At 53.4% G+C, this 23,478-nt stretch overlaps 1 protein-coding gene across 18 annotated transcripts in view; it reads right to left on the bottom strand.

The window, feature by feature from the left end:
* EPB41L1 (erythrocyte membrane protein band 4.1 like 1) overlaps positions 1 to 23,478 on the bottom strand; it is a 123,994-nt gene that overhangs the window by 17,162 nt on the left and 83,354 nt on the right. For 8 of the 18 annotated variants that reach the window (XM_045980495.1, XM_045980497.1, XM_045980494.1 and 5 more), the window contains 11 exons: positions 22,598 to 22,695; positions 22,160 to 22,335; positions 19,385 to 19,533; positions 18,437 to 18,472; positions 15,991 to 16,173; positions 12,827 to 12,931; positions 6,978 to 8,990; positions 6,360 to 6,467; positions 4,871 to 5,281; positions 2,926 to 3,030; positions 1,118 to 1,201 (listed from right to left, as the gene is read on the bottom strand). In XM_045980495.1, coding sequence (XP_045836451.1) covers positions 1,118 to 1,201; positions 2,926 to 3,030; positions 4,871 to 5,281; positions 6,360 to 6,467; positions 6,978 to 8,990; positions 12,827 to 12,931; positions 15,991 to 16,173; positions 18,437 to 18,472; positions 19,385 to 19,533; positions 22,160 to 22,335; positions 22,598 to 22,695 — 3,468 coding nt within the window. The remainder of the gene's footprint in view (positions 1 to 1,117; positions 1,202 to 2,925; positions 3,031 to 4,870; positions 5,282 to 6,359; positions 6,468 to 6,977; positions 8,991 to 12,826; positions 12,932 to 15,990; positions 16,174 to 18,436; positions 18,473 to 19,384; positions 19,534 to 22,159; positions 22,336 to 22,597; positions 22,696 to 23,478) is intronic. The other 10 variants (XM_045980498.1, XM_045980500.1, XM_045980503.1 and 7 more) reach the window with 10 other exon arrangements.

Raw genomic sequence — 23,478 nt, 5'->3', positions numbered from 1 at the left:
GGCTTCGGCCCTGGCCCCAACCCTGGCCTGGGCCCCGGCCCCAGTGGCCAGTGTTAACAGTGGTCGGGATGAGGGTTCAGAGAGGTTGAGGGGCACAGTGAGGCTTCTGGGTTGGACCTGCCTCTACTACGTACTGGGTGTGTGACCTTAGGAAGTCACCTTACCTCCCTGCATTTTGGATTCTTCATCTGTAAAGGGTGCAGAAAAAAGAGAATCCCTTCCAGTTTTTGTAAGGACTCAGTGAGATCACCCACACACAGTTCTTGGCACCTTGCCTGGCGACACAGCCTGGATGCCTACAGCTATCTGGTCTATGTCATCCTTAAAGGATATGACATACTGGACTCTCTTAAGAACCTGTGAACCAGGGGCTTCTGGGTGGCTCAGTTGGTTAAGCCTCTGCCTTTGGCTCAGGTCATGATCCCAGAGTCCTGGGATGGAGCCCCATGTTGGGTTCCCTGCTCCCTTGCCCTCTGCAGCCCGACCCCCTGCTTGTGCTGGTGTGATCTCTCTCTCTCTAATAAATAAATAAAATCTTAAAACAAACAAAAAAAAGAGCCTATGAAACAGGCAGAATGGGGATTATTCCCATTTTATAGATGAAGACATCTGAGGCCAAGGACCCTCCTTCACAGGTCAGGCAGCAGATTGGTGTCAGAACCAGAGCCTGAGGAGATGGTCCCCAAATCCTGATTTTCCAGTTTTAGGTTCCCTGCACGCCATCTACTGACCAAGGCAAGGAAGTGGCCCGAGACAGGAGAAACTGCACAGCCCCCAGGGTCCGTCAGGGACTTTCAAGCTCAATCCTCACGCCTTGCCCATAATCACATCATCGAATGGTACCGCCCTCCCTCTACCCCTGCTGTGGCTGAGACGGTCCAGATAACTGAGACTCAGGGATCCCACCTCCCACATCATTCAGTTTGGAAAACTGAGATCTGACTGGGTGTCCTGTGGTAATGATGGCGCCTGACAAGAAATCGACTCTGTGTCCTACCCTGATGCGGGGAGGGCAGAGGACCACCACCCCAGATAGCCAGTGACGGTGATGCTGTTATCTGGCTGCCCCAGGGCAAGGAGGCTGGTCAGAGAGGGAAGGCCCTTGGGTCCTACTTACCATGGTGGTCGATATGGTCTCTGTGGTGATGGAGGGAGTGGTTGTTATGGACTCCTTTCCCCCTGGGGCAGTCCCATCAACCTGCTGGCCAGACGAGTCATGAGAGAGAGAGAGAGAGAGAGCAAAGGCACACTGCCTCTGCCTGGAGCATCTGTTACCTGGGCAGGTGACATTCCCAGCTACAGAGGGACAGGCTGTGTGAGCAAACAAGGGCTGGTGGGGAGACAGGCTTGTCCGCACACAGCCTGAATCACAGGGGGGGTCCTCACATGCCCCCAGTTTGTTTGAATCACCTTATTTGGCAAAGGACATATAATCCCAGATAATTTTGCAAGCCCTAAGCAAACCTCAATCCCTGTGTTCCTTGACCTAGTGATTCCACAGCTGGGAGTTCATCCTTTGGATATCAACTCTGAAAATTTTGCCAAGAAGTGTGAACGAAGAAGTTCACTGAAACATTCATTGTTAACTGCCAAAGACAAAACAGCTGCAGGCCCATTGATGGGAGACTGCAGGATAAGTCAGGACCCACTCCTAAGTGGGACTGAGGGTAAGGTAGGCCCACAGAGGGCAATGAGGAGTGATCTCCAAGACAGTCATTAAGAAAAAAGGTCAGAAAAAGACAGGTAAAGGGACTGGAGCCTTAAAAAAAAAAAAAAAAAAAAAAAGTCAGGTGTAAAAGAGGATCTCTTTTGTGTAAAATTCTACACTCTAGAGACATCAGTGTATATACTGGAATACATACACATCTTTTTTTCTGGAAGAATCGTAAGAAAAATTTCAGTTTGTTCTGTTTGAATTTCATAACTGTGAACACTTTGTCATTTTGTTTTGATGTCAGTATGGATTACTGGGCTGTTGACTTTGGGGCCTTTTTAAGTTTCCTCTGTATTTCTCTATAGGAAAACAAAATAAAACACCGGTCACTAAAACAAAAGAGGCCACAGAGGAGGCATGTGGCTTGAGATCACACAGTTTGTCAGAACTCGAGCGTCTTGGCTGCTGCACCAGCTGCCACAGAGAACACTGTGCATGTTACAAATGGGGGAGAAGAACATTCTGGATATGACACAATTGTACACACTGTGTTGGTTTACACCTTACTTATTTCTTGAGACGCAGACTAGCCTCTACCCCCAGTACTGCAGTTCCTCTGGCCAGGAGGAACTCAGGGGGCATCTATCACACCTACAGTCTCAAGGTTCAAAGTTTAAAAATCAAAACACTGCAAGAGAAACCTCCACACCTGTGTCTCTTTCGGACCGCTCTGTCCAGGGTACCAAGTATGCTTCACCTTGCTAAGGCAAATGATTTTTTAAATCTTTTTCTCAGTTTGTTCATTCTGCCAATCTGATATGGAAACCCCACGTGTAAAAATAATAATAATCCAATGTGAGTCACTCTGACAACAGCTGGATTGGGATTGCTCCCTCTCTCCCCCAGAGCAGCCCCTGGGATACCTCAAGAAACTTCTCCAACTCCTTCAAGCAATCTGAGAGCCACAGTCTAGTCCACTTGCTGCTAGCCCTTACAGCACTCCCAGGAGGACAGGGAGATATGATCATTCCCATTTTAGAGATGGGAAGTCGAGGCTGTAAGAGGTGTGTGTGGTCTGCCCAGGACAGGAGTTTATTCCACCGGCCAACCCCAGAGCTCACGGAGGACAGCGAAGCTCAGAAGAGCAGCAAGGTTAACATGGAGGCTCTGGGGAAGCCGGAGTGGCAAGAGTCAGCCCAGGGGCTTGACCTGGGTGAGGACCCCACCCCTAAATGTCCTGCGCTCAGGGTACAGTGGAAGGCCCCGGTTACCTGGCTAGCATCCATAGCACTGACTCTGGTCTGCAGGACAGCCTCGGGCTCAATCTTCTTTCTGATGGCCAGGCTGCTGACAGTCATGGTTTCCGCTTTCACAGGCTGTAGGGAGAAGAGGGAGAAAGTTCCATAAGCCAAGCCTCTGCCCACTCCTGCTCACAGGCCACTGTGGCGTCTCTCCCACCCCTGCAGCAGGCCAGGTCTCAGGAAGGGCACGCAGGTCAGGGCAAAGAGGCACGGTGAGCCATCCCAGACAGCCAGCCCCAGGGGAGAGCTGGGGCCACCAGCAGCACCCAGAGGGGCCACTCATGACCTTGGCGCACATACGCTCCTGGTGGCTAGAAGCTGGTTTTTAGGCTACCAGTAAAAGAACATCTACTATTCAATTAACAGGCTCTGTGCCAGGCCCCCTGCTAAGAACTGTCCTTAGATACTTGCCATTGAATCCTGACAGACCTCAACAATTATGTTGCCCCGTCCCAGCTGCTTCCTTCGAACTGCTCTTGAAAGAGGGAGTCACACACCTGGGGGCCTATGGGGGGCCAGGCAGGAGATGTAAAAGGGTGAATTGGGCTTATGGAGGACTGGGGTGAACAGGAGGACACATGTTCTCACCACTCAGGTTTGGCCAATGGCAGCCATGGCTGCTGAATGACTTGGATCATCTGATTTTTTTAATGATTAAAAACAAATCAACAAACAAAAAAACACCTGTGGATTTTATATTCCACATTCTGATTTTTCAATAAGGGTCAAAGAAAACACCTGTGCTAGCCAGATCTGGCCTGGGGCCATCAGTTTTCAACCTCTCCTCTAGAAGTCTCTGGTTAAATGATCAGTTTCTTCAGACTCCCCCAGCAAGGTCAGTTCATGGGACCATGAGCGTATGAGAGCTGAATGAATGAACGATAAAGCCTGCCATCTGGTTGGGAGGGTAGTGAGAGGGATTCTTACAGATGACTGTAACCATGAGATCAAGCCATTCATCCAGTTAATCGTCTATTAGTGCCTGGCACGTGCAGGCTTAGAGGAGCTGCCACCGGGGTGGGGGGTGAGGGGGGAGTGGGCCTGGCAGCAACTGGCCTAACTACGTAGGAGGATGCCGGGAGCAGAAACATTACAGAGCAAGGGGCCTGTGGACGGAGCCACACTTCTGCCCTGGGTGGTCAGGGAAGCATCTGCTCGATGTGAGAGCTGAACTTGGTCCTGAAACATGACAAGTTTGCAAGGCAGAGAAAGGGAGGGAAAATTTCTCCCAGAGGGCACAGCATGGAGTGAACGCCCAGAGTAGATGAGTTCGTATTTCAAAGCCTGAACAGAGAGAGGAGAGTGTGTTGGGAGGTAGGTTGGGGCTGCAAAAGATGAGAGGGCAAAGGGATCATGGGACAAAGGTCCTCTGAAGGAAGGACACAAAGCAGAGGGGCCCAGACACTGTCGATCCCGGTGTCCCCCTCAGTGATGACGTTTCCTCTTCTCTTGGAGCTTCTGCTGCTCCCCTGAGACCCTGGGGCCAGATGGGTTTAGACCGCTGCCCCTTCCCCCAGCAAGCCCAGGCCTCGGGGAGAGGAGCCAGGTCAGAATCAGGAAGAACCATTGACTTTCAGGCCAGGCCACAGGTGAGTCCATAAGCACGTGCCTTCTGCAGGTGCCATGCAACAAAGACAGGGAGAGGAGGCGGGTAAGACCAGACCGCCTAGCATCACTTGACCTCGGGCAAGCGGGCAAGCGATGGGGTCACAGGGTTAAAATGCCAAGGAGTGCATGTTAGGGGTGGACCAAGACGGCAAACATGCGAGCACAGAACCATGCTTTCTGCGAGGGGCAGTCATGCAACACGAAACAGAGCTTCAGGCTGGCGGCTCGGTCTTCTCGCAGATGGCCCCGGGGCCCTCTGAACATGCAGCGCCCGCCAGGCCCGGGTATCCAGGATGCTCCACTGTACCTCAAACTGGGGCATATCTGGGGTGGCGCAGGCCCCTCGATCCGGGCTATCCTCGATGCCCCCAGACTCGTCTTCCTGGCCGAGGCCCCCCTTGTTGAGATCCCGGGAGAATACCAGGCCCTCGGTCTCCGAGTCGCTTTTGTCTCGGTCAAGCTCAGGTAGGCTGCGGGAGAAGTCTTCGAAGGCGCTGCCATGGTAGTCACCAATGACCGTGAAGTCAACCTCAGCCTCCAGGCTCGACGTGGAGCTGACTGTGATGCTGGAGCACTTGCGCTCAATGGCCAAGTGGTTGTCCTTCAGGAACACCGCGTCCCTCTCCTGGTCCTGGTCCTCGTCTCCCGTGTCACTCTCTGGGGCCCTGGGACGAGGTGGTTTGACCTTCTCCTCTGAGCCCTCCCTTAGCCCTGCTCTCTATGGCCAGATAAAAAGCAAAGGAACGGGGGTGTGGGGCGGGAAGAGAGAGAGAGAAAGCAAGATGGTGAATGACAGAAGAAATCGTGGGGCCTTTCAGTGTCTCAAATAGAAGAGCAGGTCAGGAAATGAAAAACACTCCCAGGAAGGTTCCTTGACATGACAACAAGCTTGAAAAACCCACAAAGTTCTCAAGAGTGGGGAATGCTCCTTTCCGAGGGTCTCCCGCTGATGGCCAAAGCAAGTACAAAGCAAACCTCCTGCCAGTTGGTTCTGGACAGGAAGCCCCATCCAAGGTCTGGATCTGGGAGCTTATCAGAAGCGGCATCGTGTGCAAGGCAGGGATGGGAGCCTGGACGCAGGCCCATCCGTGCAGGTGGGCACCGAGAGACAGAAACCAAGGAGGGAGACCCAGGGATTTAGGGAAACCTGGGATGGGAAGGCAGGGAGGCTGGAGCCAAGAGCTTTGAGAAACAAAGAGGAAGCCAACATGGTTTGTCAATTCCACTGAGTCTCTGAGGGAGGGGGCGAATCGGCTATGGGGAGGAGCAACATGGGTTAAGTCCTGGGAGCTGGGCGCTACAGCAGTTCAGCCCTGAGCTCCGGGCGGGGCCGGCGGGCAGGGTGGAGGTTCTAGTCCCATCAGTGTAATTGACAACGGCAGGCGGAGGAAACACTGGAGGGGAACCAGCAACTCTTGTCCCGCATACATACCTCTCAACTGGCCTGTCAGGGATTAAACACCACATGCACATTTTTGGCTGTTCCAGAACAGTCTTTTTAAAGCCCAATCTAACACCCACCAAATATATATACATATATATATATACTTTTTTTTTTAAAGTAGTTGGCTTCACGTTCTAGAGATTCAGTGCACTTAGAGATTCACTTGCTAGACTTAGCTTCCATTTTAGCCAGTTTCTGGAAGGTTGAGAGGTGTGAGGACACATTCCAGACAAGCGAGAGTTGAGCTGCCAGAGACGGCATTGCCAGAGCAGGTGGGAGTCGAAGGCAGCGATGCACCCTGGCCAGGCGGAGAGGACCAGGTTCATCAGGGCACCGGGGGGGCTGCAGAGACCTGAGGGCCCGAGGGGCTGGCGAATCTCAGGTGCCCCCCTTTTCCAGGGGGGTTGGCTGCTAAGCTGGTGATGGGCTTCTCTTCCCTGACCGCATCTCCGGATTTGTTCTGGATTAGAGAAGATAGTTAGTCTTAAGCAGGCAGAAAGGAACTTGGCAGTGGGACCAAGAGGGAGCCAGCAGTGAAGGATGGAAACCTCTGGCCTGTCAGCTTCCCCAAGGCGGGAGAACCAGGGAAGGGTAAAGATGAAGGAAGATCGTTGGACAAGCCAAGCAACAGGTAGGAGCCCGGCAGGTGGGGGCAGCAAGGCAAAGCAAGTATGTAGTCGGCTGGCAGTGACGCCACCTTCTCCAGTAGGGGGGTGCGACCCTCTGGGCACCAGGTCACACCAAAAGCCGAGGGCCTTTGTGGCTAAGCTAACAGTGGCCAAGCAGATGAACCCGTCATTCCGCCCGGGCTACCCTCGGGCCCGTGTCGGGAAGAGAACTCATAGGAATGGACAAGCAGCCTCTGATCGCAGTGATGACGAGGGGCCCCTGAAACATGCTTCTACAGAGCTACGGAGCATGCGGTCCGCTCCCCCACAGGGGAGGGGCAGCAGCGGGGGCGGGGGCTCACGTGGCCAGTGCCCATGGTGGTTTCCTCCAGCGCAGTTTCGCAGCCCGAATCGGGGGACGTGAGCTCGAGGTCCGTGCATCCTTCCTGGGCGGATGTGGTAGCAATGCCCTCCCTGAAGTGGCTGGCAGCCAGTGGCATCACTGAGGAATGGGTGGCCTTGGGGGCGACAAAGTCCCCTGGGGGCTGAAGCTGGACGAAGCCCAGGTCCAGAAGCTTGTTCCGCTGTTGCTCTACCTGACCCACGGAGGCCTCTGAAGACAACTCGTTTATGAGGGCCCTTGTTTCACTCTGACTTGCTCGGCGACTTTCAGCTCCATGGGTCTCAAAGATCCGAATTTTGTTGGCCACTGAGGTCTTGCTGATATCTTCCAGGGAGCCCTCTTGGACCCCAGCCTGGAAATAGGTTATCTCCTTTGGCTTTCCTGAAGAGAACACCAACCCCAGAGGTACAGCCCCCTCGGCTCGTTCAGAGACAACTCTGGGCTTTCTGCTGGCCACAGGAGGTGCCCGGCGCTCACCTCCGTCTGAGGTCACGAATGGTCCTCCTTGGTCCTTGGGCTCTGGGCTCTGTTTAAGAGGATGGGCATGTGTGAGAGACACAGGGGACTGTTCTCCAAAAGGATCCCCAAGCTGCAGAGGCTCCCTTGACCCATGATGGGCTGGGCTTGGAGAAGTTTCCTCGAGAGCTGCCTGAGCTTGAAAGGGACCAGAAGAGGCTGGGAGGGGGGCGAGCACTTCCATCTGAAGAAACGGTGAGGCCTTTCTGTCCTCTGTCGCGGGTTCTCCTGTTTGGATGTGGACCCGGCCCCGGTCTTGGGGCACGAAGTTGCCTCTGCCTGGCTTGGCTGGCTTCCTGACATCATTAGGAAGGGTGGTCCGTGGAAGGGCACAGGCTGGGAGGTCTGGGTGCATAGCCCCCGCTCTGTGAGGTGAGTGGTCCTTCCATCCTGCTGGGGGACTATTCTCAGCCTTTCCCACCAAATCTCCACGGTTGGGGGCCTCTTCCTCCACGCCTAGGTTGGATGCTGAGTAGCTGAATTCTCCTTCCAACCCCCGCCCAGCTTCTTCCCAGTCCTCAGCACATGTCTGCCCTGGAGAAGGTTCCTTACCGAGCTGCTCAGCAAAGGCCTCCAGGCCACCTGGTCTTCTGTGGTTCCCGGGGGACCCTACCCTTTCCTCTAAGGAAGCCATGTGAGCTTCACCCTCTTGGTCCTTGTTCCTGCTGGAAGCTGCAGCAGAGCCCTGTGGGCCTGAGGAATTCAGCGCGGAGCTCTCTGCTAGCTCCAGCCTGGTCTCATCAATGGGAAAGGCGACCAGGCACTCTTCCCTTTCCTCCAGAGGCAGAGGGAGGACTCGGTCTTCAGAATCTTTCTCTCCATAGTTCAGATAGAAGCTCCTCTCTGCAAAGGAAGGTTCGGTTTCATCACTCGAGTCAGCTCTGGCTTCCGACTGGGCAGGGTCCAGTAGAAATGACTGGAGTTCTCCCTTGTCGGAGGCTGGAGAAGGGACATCGGCCTCTGCTGACCTGGTCCCCGAGGCAGTGGGTCTTCCCCAAGTCTGGAACTCCTCCAGCTCCTTCCTCAGCTCCGTCTGGCCCTCCAGCTGACCACCTGAGATCCAGTGCTTCTTGATGGTGGCCTCCCCAGTGCCCACCCTCAACTGGGAGCCCTCCAAGAGGTTTTCTGCTGGGGCAGAGCCTGCAGCCAGAGAAGCCCCTCCTGGGGCTTTCCTGACCCAGGGGCCTTCCTCCCACACTGACTCAAAGTCTTCAGGGCTTGCAATCATTCTTCCTTGTTGCTGGGTCTGTGCTCTTCTAACTCCCACCACTTCTTCTGTGGCCACTTCGACTTTGAACTTGTCCACCAGGATGTCTACTTTGGAGAGTCTGCCATCAGCAAGGATATCTGCGAGGCCTGCCTTACTTTCTTCCTGCTGCGTGGTGGCCACTTTTAGGAGACTGAGTTCTTCTGGCCTAGTGTACTCTCTTTCTATAAATACCCAATGCTCTGAACCCTGTGTTTCAATTGGAGCAAGAAGAGTTAACATGAAATGTCAGGCACCTGAAGAACGGGTCCCTTTTTTCCTCTGCAAGAAGGACCAAAAGGTCAACATGTCCCCAGAACTGGCTGGGGGAGAAAAAGGCATGACAATGGCAGTCAGCCTCATCAAGGCTCCCCTTCCCATCAAGGCACCCAACAAACTATTTACAGACTCCCCTCAACCACTACCCCAACTTGGTAAGATGGGACGGGGGTCTCACGCCCTCCCCATGTTAATCATGGGACAATGGGCATCCATGGATGGGCCCGGACTCTTCCTCTTCCTCTCTTAATAATAAAACTGCCACTATCAGAGGTGAAAGTAACTTACATCACTTGGAATCTTTGAACGTTAGAGCAAAAACAACTCCTAAGACATCCTCTAGTCCAAGTTCCTCATTGTGCAAATGGGGAAACTGGGACTTGGAGAAGGTCAGTGACTTCCCCAAAGTCAAGTTAGTTCATGGCAGAGTCAGGAAAAGAGTGCCTGGAATCCTTGCTGACTTATCTCACGATCTAAGAATATGGATCCCAAGTGCAGTCTCATGTCAAGAGGGGAAACACTGAATTAAGTTCCACGAGCCACAGCCTGAAACCTGACTTCTCTCCAAGAGTTTCTGGGAAGGAAAGATATTAGAATGAAAAATGTCAAATGTTCAGCTGAAGAGGTCAGTGCCAGTCACCCCAGTGGCTTGAACAGCTTGAATTCTGTGGGCTTCATTCCCAAAGAAAGGAATACCAAGGCCTATTCTTGGAGAATTGTGACAAAATCCATGGGAAGAGTAGGAAAGGGCTGAGCAGAAGACATCACGGAAGGAAAAGTTCTGAAGACCCAAGTGTCATCACTGGTCAAAAGCACCAACAAGAATGGAGTGCTGTCAGCCTGTCGACAAAGCAGCCCTTTGTCTCTCCTACTGCAGGGGGAACGACAGACTTCAGAAGTGTTTAAAAAAAAAAAAAGCCAGAAAGCCATTGGCATTATAATCTTGCGGCCACAGAAGACCATCTTCACATAAAACTTCAATGGAAGTCCAATACGTAAGCCATAGACAGGCTGCCATGTTGGAAGCTGGAGGCCTTGGCTGCCCCGGTGCCAAGGTACCACCCTCCTTTGAAATCCTTGCTCTGACTCCGGCCCCTATGGCACAGATATGGAAACTGAGGCCTAGAAAAGGTAAGCACCGTGTCCAAGGCCAGAGAGTGAGCTGGGGGCAAAGGCAGGTCTAGAATCCAGTCTCTGAGTCCAAGTTCTGGGAAGTGCATCCCTGGTGAGATGTGCCAGAGGGACACCTCCCCCGGAGGGGAGAGATGTAAATACCTGGGCTCCGACGCCGATTATGACTTGGCGAGGCATCTGTCGGATCCCATAAGATGTGAAGGATTTGGAAGGTCCAGGGAGCGCTGTGAACCCTCTTACCTCCACTCCCTCAATCCATGTTAGCAAAATCTCTACGGTCTTCAGGGAATCAAACCTCACTGAAAGGATCCTGCCAACAGGCAAGAGAGATAAGAGGAAAGAGGAAAGCCCAGGCATAGGTTTTCTGGTATTTTACTTCAGGCTGCTAAGCCTCAGGACAACACCGTGGAGCCATCCCAGAGAGAAGTGCGAGAGCCTGTAGAATCCAGGTCTCTCTTCTCTTCTACTGGCGAAGCAGGGGCCCTCAGCGGCTCCCGTCTCCACTTGTCCTGATGTCAGGAGTCTGGCAATGATGGCCAAAGATGGTCAAGGAGACCCCTTCTGGAATATGGTTGCCCCAAGTCTAACTAGAAACTAGTAGCTTAGAAGGCAGGTTGAGTGGGGTGGGAACTAGCCCGGTATAGAAAGACTCCACAGGAAGAAAAAAGGAAACATGTACTTATATTTAGTTAATTTGTGCCAGACAATACCAGCCCTTTGTCTAAGGTGATTAAATTTAATCCAAATGGCAACCTGTGAAGCAGGTACAATTGTCCTTATTTCCAAAGGGGAAACAGGTTCGCAGAGCAATGTGAGGGAAGAAGATGCTCTGCTTTTAACAAGTGAAAATCCTGAAGAGAAAAAAAGACTGAACAGAAGAGAGAAAACCTCCACTGGCACCAAGGCCCTGGTGTGGGGTGCTGCACCTGCCCCTGGGGGCTGGTCTGAAAGCTGTCCTGACCCCCTTCCAGGATGGGAGATGGGATGGTATCTGCTAGCCCTGCTTCTGTCCCCTGAGCCCAAGGACCTTCAGAACCTGCGCGGAGCGCCCCCTGCCATCAGATGGAGGTACTGCAGCAAGGAGAGGAAGCTGGAGGAGGAGGCAGACCAGTTCTGTCCACACGCAAGCCTCCAAAAGAAGTCTCTAGCCAGCTGATTCTGCGGACTCTGGACTATTCAGTCACCACCTGGGGCTCTGGGTCACATTCTGGGTCCTGTTCTTTACAGAAGACACCCCAAAAAGGGGAGGCAGGACAAGGAGCCCTCTAGAAACCACACCCTGGGAGAAACATCTTTGAAGAAAGCAGTGTTCAGGGGAGGGGAGGTGCTGAACTCTGGAGGAGGATGCCAGGCAGGAGGATGCCCGGTGGATCTCTGGGCAGCAGCGGGCACAGCGAGGCCCACGGACAGGTACTTCAGAAGGGCAGATTTTAATTCAATATGAAAACTTCCCAGTAGGGACTGAAGCCAAATTGGTTCCCCACGAAGGACCACAAGAGCGCCTTCTGTGGAAGGCGCTGGAAGGACAATTTGCAGAGATGCTGAAGAAGGGCGCTTGTTGCCCCCTATCACTGCCCCTCCCCACCACAATGAGTCCGGGCACCTGTCCTTTGCTCTAGGAGCATCTCTGTGCTCCGGGGCCTCACTATTTCCCTAACCTTGGGAGGCTACTGACTCCTGTCCAACTCCTCTCAAGAGAGAGCGCTGATGGTTGATTTTTACACTGAGGAAAAATTGAGTAGACCTGTGATTTCTGTCTCACCACTTATGTCGCTGACTCATGTCTCTTTTATGGTTTTGGCACATTTTCAGCAGCTAGAAATTTTTTCCATGGGAACTAAAAAAGGGAGAGGCCCTCATACATACTATGCACAACACGGAGGTTCTGATCTCAGGGAGAAGGAAGTTCCACCCAGATGGTCTGTCAGCACTGTCTAATCGTGACAGCCCCTGAGCTGTCGGCACAGAGGGAGATGCAGCCCTCCACCCCTGGGACTAGATTCTAGGCCTAGCAGGACACAGCAAGTCCCAAGAGTCCTTTTCCAGCTGCTGTCCAGGGTGCAGAAGTAATGCCTTCCTCATTAGAATGCTGGCCTGACCAGCATCTCTTCAACCCCAAGGAAGCTCCTTAGAGCAAGATGCCCACTTCTGCCTGCCTGTCAAGAGGAGTTTGGAGAAGACGAAGGTGAAGGATGAATACAGGACCGTTCCCTACAAAGCCACTGTTAGACCTCACCCAGGCATCTAAACAGAGAAAAGACCCCAGGGGAGAAGGGATTTAGGTGCGATGACCCCTGATCTCAAGCTTAGATGTCAGAACCTGCCTCTAAAGTCAGGAGGGCCCAAGAGAAGATCATTCCGGCCTCCCCTTTGAAGCCAGAGCCACACTCATATTGTCCTCTCTTTCCAGAATATGATTTCCTGATTCCTGAGAAACAATGGATGAGGGAGGGGCCGGCCCTTTATGGATCCCTGGCATGGGGACAGTCATTTGTCACAGCATGGGGATACAAGGGCTACCCACTGCTCGACCTACATGGCAGAGCCTGGTCCACCCCCCTCACCCCAGAGAAGGGGGTCTCTTTGAGACCATTAGGGTCGTTGTGTGTGGGTGGGGAAGTGCTGACAGTAACCTCAGGAGACGCTGCGAGGCTTTTCTGAGTGAACACTTCCCAGCCTGCGGCCGTCCCAGGCTCAGGTGCCAAGTCCTGTGGAGAGGTGTCCTGGGTCCTCCGGGACTGCAGGAGAGGCCCGGGGCCGGAGGGAGGGGAAGAGGGAGGAAGGGAAGGAGAGACAGAGAAAGGAAGAAAGGGAGAGAGAGGAGCAGGAGAGACACACACACAGAGCCCGTAAATAGTCCAGCTTTGTAAATCCCACACCCTTGGAGTTTGTGGCTTAGGTCAGAAAGAAGCCAGTGGGACGAGAGACAGAAGAGTTGCCCCTTGTGGCCCCTTAAAGGGAGGGAGGCCCACGGCCAGCTGTCAGCCAGCACCGTGCCTCTGGACCCTTCTCTCCCTGCCCTCACTCAAGAGGGCGCAGAAACACACCACTTTCGTTCAAGAGGCTCTCAATCAGGAGGCCGAGGAGCCATACCATTCAGACTCCGATTCCAAGTCTGCCCTGGGTGTTTTTGGTTTAGGCAATGGTTCAATCCTGCAATTGGGCTCTTAGCCCCTCAAAAAGTCATCTTTGAAATGAAAACCCGGGTTTGGCAAATGGGAACTTTTCTTGAAAGTTTGCAGTCCCGGGCACCTGGGTGGATCCGTTGGTTAGGCACCTGCCTTCAGCTCAGGTCATGATCCTGGGGCCTTAGGATCGAGCCCCACATTGGGCTCTCTGCTCAGCAGGGTGTCTGTTTCTCCCTCTGCCCCTCCCCCTGCTCATGCATTCTTGCTCTCGCTCTCAAGTAAGTAAAATCTTTAAAACAAAAAAAGTTTGGAGTCCTTATTTTGATTTAGGTTCCTACTGTTTTCCCCTTGGCTCAGATGAGGCCCAACAATATATGAGAAAGCCACTAGGACCTCTGATGACACATCCCTGCAGGAGAGCCCACTTCCAGCCCAATCAGGGATTCCAGTCACCATCAGCAATGCCCCATGACTGTACAGCACTTTCTGGTTTATAAAGTGCTTTTATGCCCATCATTTCACTCAGCCTTCCCAGCAATCCTATGAAATGGCAATTCTGGTCTCCCTTTAGATGGGCTGACCAGCAGCGAGGCTCAGAGAGGCAGTATCACTCACCTAAGAACCCAGTCTAATCTTTGTCTACAGCTTCTCCTCTTCTCCCAAATCTTCAAGGGCCTCTAAATGCCAGTGAGGCCTGTAAGCCAGTTAAATGTCCCATAGCTCCAAGATGAGCTCCTAAACCAGAATTCTTTCCAGCAGTGGACTACACTTCTTGGGGTAACAGTGAGGGGGCAAGGGTTGGAAGAGACCCCACCTCTGAGTAAGACCCATCTTCTTGCAGTTCCAGCTATGACCAACAGGTGGGGCACACTCCCAAGCTAGGCTCCTCTGAGGCAAGGGAAGCATCCCATTTCAGTTCCGCAGCACTCACCCTGCCCTTCTCTGCAGGAGTCCCACCATTTCAAAAGCCTCTGCATCCCTCCTCAGCCCCAACCAGGCCACTCTGGTTAAGACTCTCAGGGCAGGAGGAGTGGGGCCTGTACCCAGGAGGAGGGGACCAGCCCCCATGGCCCAGTCCAGAGTGCCAGGGGTGACTCCAGAGGCCCTCAACAGAAGCAGGTTGGCCCTCCTTCCACAGCATTGGACTTAAAGGCCTTCAAAGGATCGCTGGTGATTTTGTGAATCACCAGCGAGTGAAACTAAACAGTAGCCTCCCCCGGTAAGGCCCTGTTATCCGGCATCAATCAAATGTTCACTTATTAGATCAGGACTGCATCACCAAATTTCAAAGCATTCGAGGGCAGTATGTACACAGTTGACTCTATCCTGGTCTTCCCATGATTTGGTCTTGCTCCCAGAAGCTACGATGTAACAGCAAATACAACGGCCAGGATACAAGGAAAGCAGGTTCTGGCCCCTCTTCTACCAGCTATGACACTGAACAAGTATGTTCTCATTCTGGGCCTTCGTGCCCCATCTGCAAAGTGATGAGCTCAAACCAAGTAGGTTCTGAGGGTCCTCCCAACTTTAAAAGGGGTTCTGGGGGCACCTGGATGGCTCAGTTGGTTAAGCATCTGACTCATGGTTTCGGCTCAGGTCATAATCTCAAGATTGTGGGATCGAGCCCCACGTCAAGCTCCCTGCTCAGCATGGAGTCTGTTTGTCCCTCTCCCTTTGCTCCTCCCCTCACTCATGTTCTCCCTCTCTCTCTTTAATAAATAAATAAATAAAATCTTTATAAAAGAAAAAAAGCAGTTCTGATTTGAAATGACCCTTCCGTGTGAGTCCCAGGACTCTCAAAATGAAACATTAAACCCCTATTGAGCATCTAGGCTCTCTACCAGCACCTCTGTGTTTGGTCTCCCTGGGTCCTCACAACATTCCTACGAGGTCGGTACTTCTATTATCTCTGCCTAATGGACGCTCAGAGAAATTAAGTAATGAGCCTAGAGTCACCCAGCTAGCAGGAATCTGCGCCAGAATTCAAACCCAGGTGGTGAAAGTCTAGATCAGTTGGGTTTGAGGCAAGTAAGCAGCAGTGCTAGAGAGAAAACACCGAAGTATAAATGGGGTAAATACTTGCCAAGATTTAGCACTGCTAAAAATAATAGCTTGGAATTATAAATACAGGAATTCTCATGATCCTATCTTTATCTCTTTTGCCTTTGAGAAAACACCCCATGCTTTCCACTCCGAAAGGCAGGTGGGTGTGGGATCCTTTTCTGAAGCGAGAGGTGCAGGTCTGATTTTCTTGGAGGATCTGTTCCCCTCTAGTGGGCTCTGAGGATCCTTCCAGCAGGGAACCACCCCCTCTCTCACACACATATCCCACCATCTGTGTTTTCACAACAGACACTAAAGGATCTGGTTACTGGATACAACAGCTGGGATTCCCAAAGTTTAGGGTGCCTGAGAATCGTCTGGGGGCATTTGTTTAAAATGCTGATCCCAGGGCTCTAGCTCCAAATATTCTGATTCTGTTGGTCAGACTTGGGGCCTGTCTAATCAACAGCACCTGTTTTTCTAGCCCCTCACCCCACTCCATCACCCCCCCGTGCAGCAACTGGGGGAGGCATCCAGGTGGGAGGAGGAGTGTAGGCTGGTGCAGAGCAACCTTCCCGACCCTCTTTACCCGAAGCCCTTGCTGAGGGGTTCAGCATGAGACCTACCTCGTTGACCTTCTCAGGGGTGCCCTTGGGGGAGGGGGAGGCGGGCGAGGAGGGCAGCCTGCGCTCCCGCTCCCAGTCTCGGTCCCGGTGGACCAGCTTGCTGTTGGGCTCCTTCAGGGTCCGTTTGAGCTCGTTGATGCTGGCCTGGTGCTTGAGCAAGACATCCTCTGGCTTGTCTAGGAACTAGGGGTGGATGGAGAGGGCGGTATGTGTTAGAGGAACGGCTCTGAGCAGGGGATGGTAAGTGCGGCCATCGCTGCCCTACATCAGCGAGGTGATTCCCGTCCATGAGTCCATCTCACCCTCACTGCACCCCAGGAGCCGAGCGGTACAGAAATGATTAGCCCCAACAGGTGCTAAAAGCACTTAAGGTTAGACAGAGGAACGAAAAGCAATTAAGATTAAGAAGAGGAGGCTTCCGATCAAGTTATCACCTTTTCTTTCCCTCTTGCCTGGCTTCCGGCCTCAGAACCCCCAAGGCAACCCAAATCCCCTAAAATTAGGTGAGTCCCCTCTGGTGCTGTGTGTCCCATCTCAACTGGGCGTGGAGGTGACTTCCTTCTGGTTACAACCAAGGCACAGGGAGAACTGGCACACCCTGTTCGCTGGGCTGCTCTGGCCCACTCCCTGACTTCCGGGGTCCTGGTCCCTGCCTGTGCTTAGCAGGATCCCCAGTCTAGGCCCCTGTCAGCCTGACAGGTGAGCTTCTCAGATACTCCTAAAGCCAGGGATCCCCAGAAAAATGAGCCCTGCTCCCGCACAGGAGCCAGGAAAAGACGGTTTTCAGCGCCATCTATGATTAGCCACTACCTTTCCTAATCACCCAGGGTCCTGTGGACACCTTGTGATACCAACTCCTCATGGGGAAACAGAGTGAGCTGTGTCCAGAGACAGAGGTGCCACAGGGCCTTCAGGAGGGCAGGAGAAATGGAGACCTGGAAGGAGGAGGTAAATCCCAGAGCTGAGCCCGGGGTAGCGGGAGTCAGGGGCGTGTCCCCCATTAAACTGCCGAGTCTGAGCTCAAGCCAGTGCAGCAGGACAGAGTGACCCCCTCCAGGTCAGATGAGGAGCAGCCTGCTTCTGCTGGCTGTTGGCTCAAGCGCCTTTATCTGCAAGACTGTTGGAGGAGTCCCGGCAACTCAACTCAGGACAAGAAATGGACTACTGTCGCTTGTTATAAAGTCAAATCGGCAGACTCTGGAAGAAGTGCCCAGAAGACTAGCTTGCTCTGGGAAAGGCTGAAATCTTCCCCCACCCACAGATCTGCCATGATTGACACATGAGTTACCTCGGGGAGGAGACCAATGGCACCGAAGCCTTGCTTTCCCTCCAGACACCTGTCTGTACTTCCCATGTCCCCTCCTAAGCGGGACGGCCTTACAAGGTTGGAGAAGTCAGACTGATCGAGTTTGCACAAGGTGGTGGGTTTGAGCTGTAATGGACCCAAGATATGGCTTGTGACCTTCTAGCCTGACCCCGTCACGCGGCCTCTGGGCGCTTGCAGTGTTCTCGGAGGTGAGAGAGAGCAGTGGAACCCTGGGATCGTTGATTAGGGTTAAGGGCTTTGGGGAAACATAGTCCAAATGCCTTGCTGTGCAGATGGGGGGCTGGGGCCCAAGGGGGCTTACTCACGACCCTCAAAGGGTCAGGCTGAAACCCAGCTCACATGACGCCAAGGCCAAGCCCTTAGGTCCCAGCCCTTGATCTCTTCCCTCAGGCCCAGCAAGAGACCCGCGTCTCTGGCAGCAAAGGTACAGAGAAAGAGCTGGGGACTGTGTGAAAGGGAAGAAGTTGTTAATGCCGAGAAGTAAGCTGAGAGAAGCCCCCAGGAAGAGGAGCAAGAGGAGAGGGAGGAGGAAAGAAGAGGCTCTCCCTGCTGGAGCAGCAGGCCCCACTCAGAGGGAGGGACAGCTGGAGTTTGAGAAGGGGCAGAAGCATTCAGAGGTTCCTCCCTGCCCCCCACCCAGCACGCCCACTCCCACATCGGTTGCCAGGAGATACAAAAAGAAGCTTGGGGTGAGGGCAGGGAGGACACAGATGAGTGGAGGCATGACCAAACAGTGACGTGGGGAGGAGACGAGTCTAAGGAAGGGTTGGGTGGGGCAGGGGAGATGAGACCAATGAAAGCACGAATGGCCTGGAAGAGCTGATGGACACAGGTGGGATGGGAAGGAAGCATGGGGTGGTGGGAAGAGGCAGAGTGGGAGGCTGGTTAGAGAGAGGGAGGGGGAGGAGGGCAGGGGAACCAGTTGGCTAGGGAGTGGGGGGGCGTCAGGGTGGTTGGGGAGGCGGGCAGGGGAAGGGAGGGGCCTTAGGGGAGGAGAAGCAGGGGCAAAGCTGAAGCTGGGATGGTGCAGAATATGGGCCCGGGATGGACTATGGGATGGTGACAAATGAGCTGGGGATGTGAATGGCTGGGTAAGTGGTGACAGGTCCCATGCAGTACCTCCTGCTTGTGTCTCGGCGTGGTTTCCTGCTCCAGCTAGCCAGATGCGGGAGGAGGAGAAGGAACCAGCAGGGTCAGTAGAACAAATGGATTAAAGGCACCGCGCCGGCCCGGTACGGTGCAGCAGGTAGCCCGCGGGGCTCTCTCCCAGGGAGCAGAGGCCAGGGAAGCTGGTGGACCACCCGCGGGGCAGTGAGGTAGACAGAAAGGGTGCGGTGGGAGGCAGGGAGCGAGCCCGTGGAGGTGAAGAAGGGGGCTGGGGGACTGGGGGCAAAGCAGACAGTCACACTCAGTAGAGGGGACATGAGGGCTCTGGGTACTCATGCCTCCGCCGTCAGCCTTTGTGTTCAGGGGCCTGTGCTCCAAGCGGCAACTGCCCGATGGGAACACGGTACACCTATATGCGCCCCCCTCCCCCCCGTGTGTGTGCCCACTGCATGCACATTTGGGTACACGACCTCTCCTGTAAGAGGGGTCTACAACTGTGAGCAAATGCATGCTAGTGAGACCACGTGTCCCCACGCGAGTGTGTGTACAGGTATGTGGGGAATGCATGGGGCAGCAGGAGGGGACCCACCTGAACCTCATCCTTGTGAGGGCCCACAGGGACACCCCGTCAGGCTCTGGGGAGGAAGGGGGCCATGCGGACCCAGATCACAGTTAAAGGGGCAAATTAAGAGTGGGCAAGAGGACACTGGAGTCCTCTAGGGGTCAAAGTGTCCCCAGGGGGAAGCAGGACAGAAAGAGGGCAAGGGTGCAGGGAGAGCAGCACGCCTACCACCCACCGTGAGGGGCTGTTGAGGTATTGGGCAAGGCCCTTCCCATGGTGCAGCCTGGAACAAGGGTGCTCTCCCACCGCTGGGAATACCTCAAGGCCAAGGCCGAGGCTAGACCCAGAATGAGCCTCCTGATCCCAGGTCAGAGGGTCTGAGAAAGCCAGGCTCCTACCTTTAGCTCCTTGATCTTGGTGGGGGTCCTGACCTCTCCCTCCTCGGCCTCTGACCGCCTGCCCCCAGACTCGCCGTCTTCCTCCTGCTTGTCACCGTCAGGTCCCGTATCGTGGTTCTCACTGACCGAGGCTGGGCGGGAGAACTCCGCTAAAATGGGCAGAGATGGCCAGGTGGCTGTGTAAGACCTCTCCCAGGGGGACAGACGAGCCAGTCCTGCCACCCGCCCAACCATGGCTGAAGTGGGGCATCCTCGACACTTCAGGGATCAGGAGCCAGCACACAGGGAGGGGAAGAAGCCTTGTCCAGGTCACGCAGTTACCTCCCAGCCCCAGACCCCCTCCTGACTTCTACAGCACCAGAGCCGAAGTTCAAACCTCAAATCCATCGCTTCTGGGCTGTGTGACCTTCGGTAAGTTACACAACCTCCCTGGGCCTCAGCTTCCTCATCTATAAACAATACCTACTTTAGGCAGCTGGGGGAGGAATGAATAAGCTCCATGTATATAAATACATAGAAGAGAGACTGGCACAGAGCGAGCCAATTCAATCAGTGCTGGTCCACAAATGGTGATGTTTTTGTCATGATGGTTGCGATGGACGCTTGCTTGACCATTATGTAGCAATACAGAGCTATTGTGAGATGAGCTTTTACTAGTGAAAGCTAAAGTTCTGAGATTTGCAAATAATTTAGCCTCTTTATAAATCAGGGGAAGTTCAAGGGGGACTCCTGCGATAACATCCTGCTCACCTACTGGCATTCCAAAGTAGTTCTCTGAATAGGAAAGAAGAGATGGAATGAGGGGCTTTACACTAGGCACTGCGCATAACCCAGACTATGCCCATGGATTATGTCTTGGTGGAAAAAAAAATGGCTGGAAAACACTGAATTCAAATGACCAGAACAGAGATTATCCTTGGGATTGGCCTAGATTAAAAGAGAATAATTAGCCTTTCTATTCATATATATTCACTGGGCAAAGTTCCCTTTTGTGCACATTATTTCAATTGATCCACACAATTCTCTGTGTTGGTGGCTAGAATGGGAATCCTTATCCTCATTTTACAAAGGATAATATGAGACTCTGAGAGAGGAGAGGTCCCACTGATGACCTTTCAGTGACTTAGGACAAAGACCCAGGTCTCCTGGCTTAGAGTCCAGACTTCTGGTCCTCCCTGGATGAGCCTCACCAGCTCTAGACCAATCCTTGCGACCCTGCATAATCTGGGCTTCGTTTAGGCCCTGGCAGAATAAGGGAAGCTGCAGGGGAGAATAGAGAGCCTGTACTTTCCCTTTGCACAAATCTTAGCTCTCAGCCTTGAGCCCACTAAAGGAGAAAAGGAGATTCCTCAACCTCAAATGAACCTTTGCAAAACTGCATGTTCTCTGAACATAGTCAAAAAATCCTGGGACAGGTCTCACCTTCACACTGCAGGCAAAGTATCAGACTCTCCTGACCACCTGGAAAACTCCTACATATCCTTCAAAACCCTGCCCAGTTGTCACCTTCTCTGCAAAGCCCCTTCTGCCCTCCTAGACAGAATTAATCTCTCTCCTCATGGCTGCTCTGTATTCTGCACATACTTCTCCCATGGCTTGAATTGCCTTAAATGCTTACAAACCTACCATTCTATGAGCTCCTCAAAGGAAAGGGCCATACTTATTCCAATACTCAGAAAATATTTGTTGGGCAGAACTAACTTGCCTGGAGTTCTGCCCCCATGTGTTCTGGGAGTATCCACTGTTCCCCATGTAAGTCCCCACCTCTTACCTTAAGCTACCCTCTACGAACCTAAGAATAATCATAAACTATTATTAGGTATAATTTGTTAAGGTCCTTCTATGTGCCAGGAACTTTTCTGGGGTGTTAGAGAGGTGTTATCATGCCTAGTTCTCTCTATAACACAGCAAAGTCAGCATTATTTATTTGCGGAAGAAACAGGTACAGGGAAAGTTCAGCCACTTGAGACCTCCCCTCCGTTCACGTGTGGATATTTAAGGACCACTTCCTGGTCTGCAGAGCAGCTGGCAAGTATGAAGGCTGGGATTTGAACTCAGATGTGCCTAACGGAATCTCCCTACTGCCCATGTGGCCTTTGAACCTCTCCTACAAATTTCGGTGTGCGCAGCCTGGGGGAGGGTCCTGGGCCCTCAGTGCCAAGGCAGGTCTGGGCCAAGGCCTGGGAATCTTCATGTTTAACCAGCTCACCCGTGGTTATGTTTTGAGAAGCCCTGGTCGGCTTGCTACAGGACAATGTAGGGCCGGTTCTGGCTGATAGTAAGGGTACCTGTCAGCTCAACAGAGATGAGGGCCACGGAGAACAGCATGTGGCTGGATGTCAATCAGTTCACTGGAACCAAAAGAATGACCAGGAACAACAAACCCTCAGCCTCCGGTCAGAAAGGCCTCACCAGCTCCACACTGCAGTGGCCATATACCTTCCTTCTGGTATGATGACAATCTGTGACTCACTAAGCATCATAGGGAGAGGGCCCAGAAACCCATATGGCTGAACCTGGGACCCCAAGAGGCCACGACTCAGGGAAGTTGCAGGCGTCCAGAGAGTGGCAATGTTACGTTCTAGTGGGAATGATGCCGTAGACTGGGCGAGACTGCTGAGGGCTGCCTGGGGACAACAGTGCTCCTGGGCCACCAGGCCTGGTGCAAATCAACCAGTGAGGAGTCCACCACTTTCTCCGTTCATCCTACGGAAGCTGGCACACCCCCTCGTCCCGCTCAATGCCCCCCTTATCCACCTCCAGTCTGGGGCGTACCTCCATCAAGACTGCGGGACATGGTGTACCGTTTGCTGGAGGAACGCTCGAAGAAGGGTGCAGGCCGGTCAATGAGGGCGCTGGCCTGACGGGTCTGTGCCTGGGTCCTCCCACTATATCGGAACTTGGAGCCCATCACCAGGAAGCCCTTGGGCGGGGGCTCAGGTGACACCAGCCTGCAGTGGAGGGAGGTGGGGATTTAGACTGGCGCTGCCAGGCCCAAGGCTGGACCACAGCTGGCCTTTTAGCCCACTGTCCCACCAGCTACAACTTGAAGTGACCCACAAAAGGAGAAACTTGGGGAGGGGGGATTTCTCGGAGTCCCTCCCTCCTAGCTCCCTATCTGGCTTCCCCGTCAAGGAGCATCCATGTACACTCACGGCCTCTGCCTGGCCCCCAGGACCCCACCCCAGGGCCCCACTGCAGGGGCAGGCTCACCGGAAGAATGTGTGGTGCTCTATGCAGACCTTCCACAGTCTCTTGGCTGACCGGTGGTTTGGGAGCTTAAAGCCAATTGTGCTCTCAAACTGTTCATACTGCAAAACCAAGGAGAGTGGGTTAGAAGCAAGGCCGGGGCTCTCTCGCCGCTGGTCCATCTTTTCTGAACTCTTCTCGGGCATATGCGACTTCAGGCTGTTTATTCATTTATTTCTTCAATAAAATGGACTGAGCCCTTACTTGGCAACAGGTCCAGTGCTAAGCAGCAGAGCACCATGGTGACCAAGAGACGGAAGATTCTCAGGGACGGAGAAGGGGTGCTCTGATAATAAATTAGTAAACAAGATCATTTCAGACACTGATAAGGGGGCCTGAAGGGAACGAACAGAGAATGCCTGGGCAGGTGCGGGGGTCAGGATCTGTCTTAGAAAGGGTGATCAGGGGATGCCCCCTAAACAGGTGATCTCTGGGCAGACATCTGAAGGATGGGGAAGGAGCTAGCAATGTGAGAAGGCAGAGAAGAGAATTTCAGGTAGAGGGAACCTCAAAAGCAAAAGCCGGAGGCAGGAAAGAGCTTGGCTCATCCTGGGAAGTCAGAAGGCTGGAAGGCTGAAGCATAGTGGGCATGGAACAGAGATCCGTGGGAGAGGCAGCTGGCCACACGTGGGGTCTGGACGGTAGCCCACAAGCCAGAGAGCTCTTGAAAGGTCTAAGGCAGGAGTGGGAGTGGGGGATAGTGATCTGATTCCCGTCAGACATGATCTGTTGGAAGGGACTTTGACGCTCTCCTTAGCAGTTACGAGAAAAACGGCCTGATATGATAATGGAGGCGGGGGACCCAGGAGAGGCACCTCGGAGAGAGGCAGGTGAGAGACGGTGGG

This window comes from Meles meles, chromosome 16 (assembly GCF_922984935.1).
Source record: "Meles meles chromosome 16, mMelMel3.1 paternal haplotype, whole genome shotgun sequence".
Classification (NCBI taxonomy): Eukaryota; Metazoa; Chordata; class Mammalia; order Carnivora; family Mustelidae; genus Meles; species Meles meles.
Note: the sequence above shows the minus strand (reverse complement) of the source record. Positions and strands in the feature narration are given on the sequence as shown.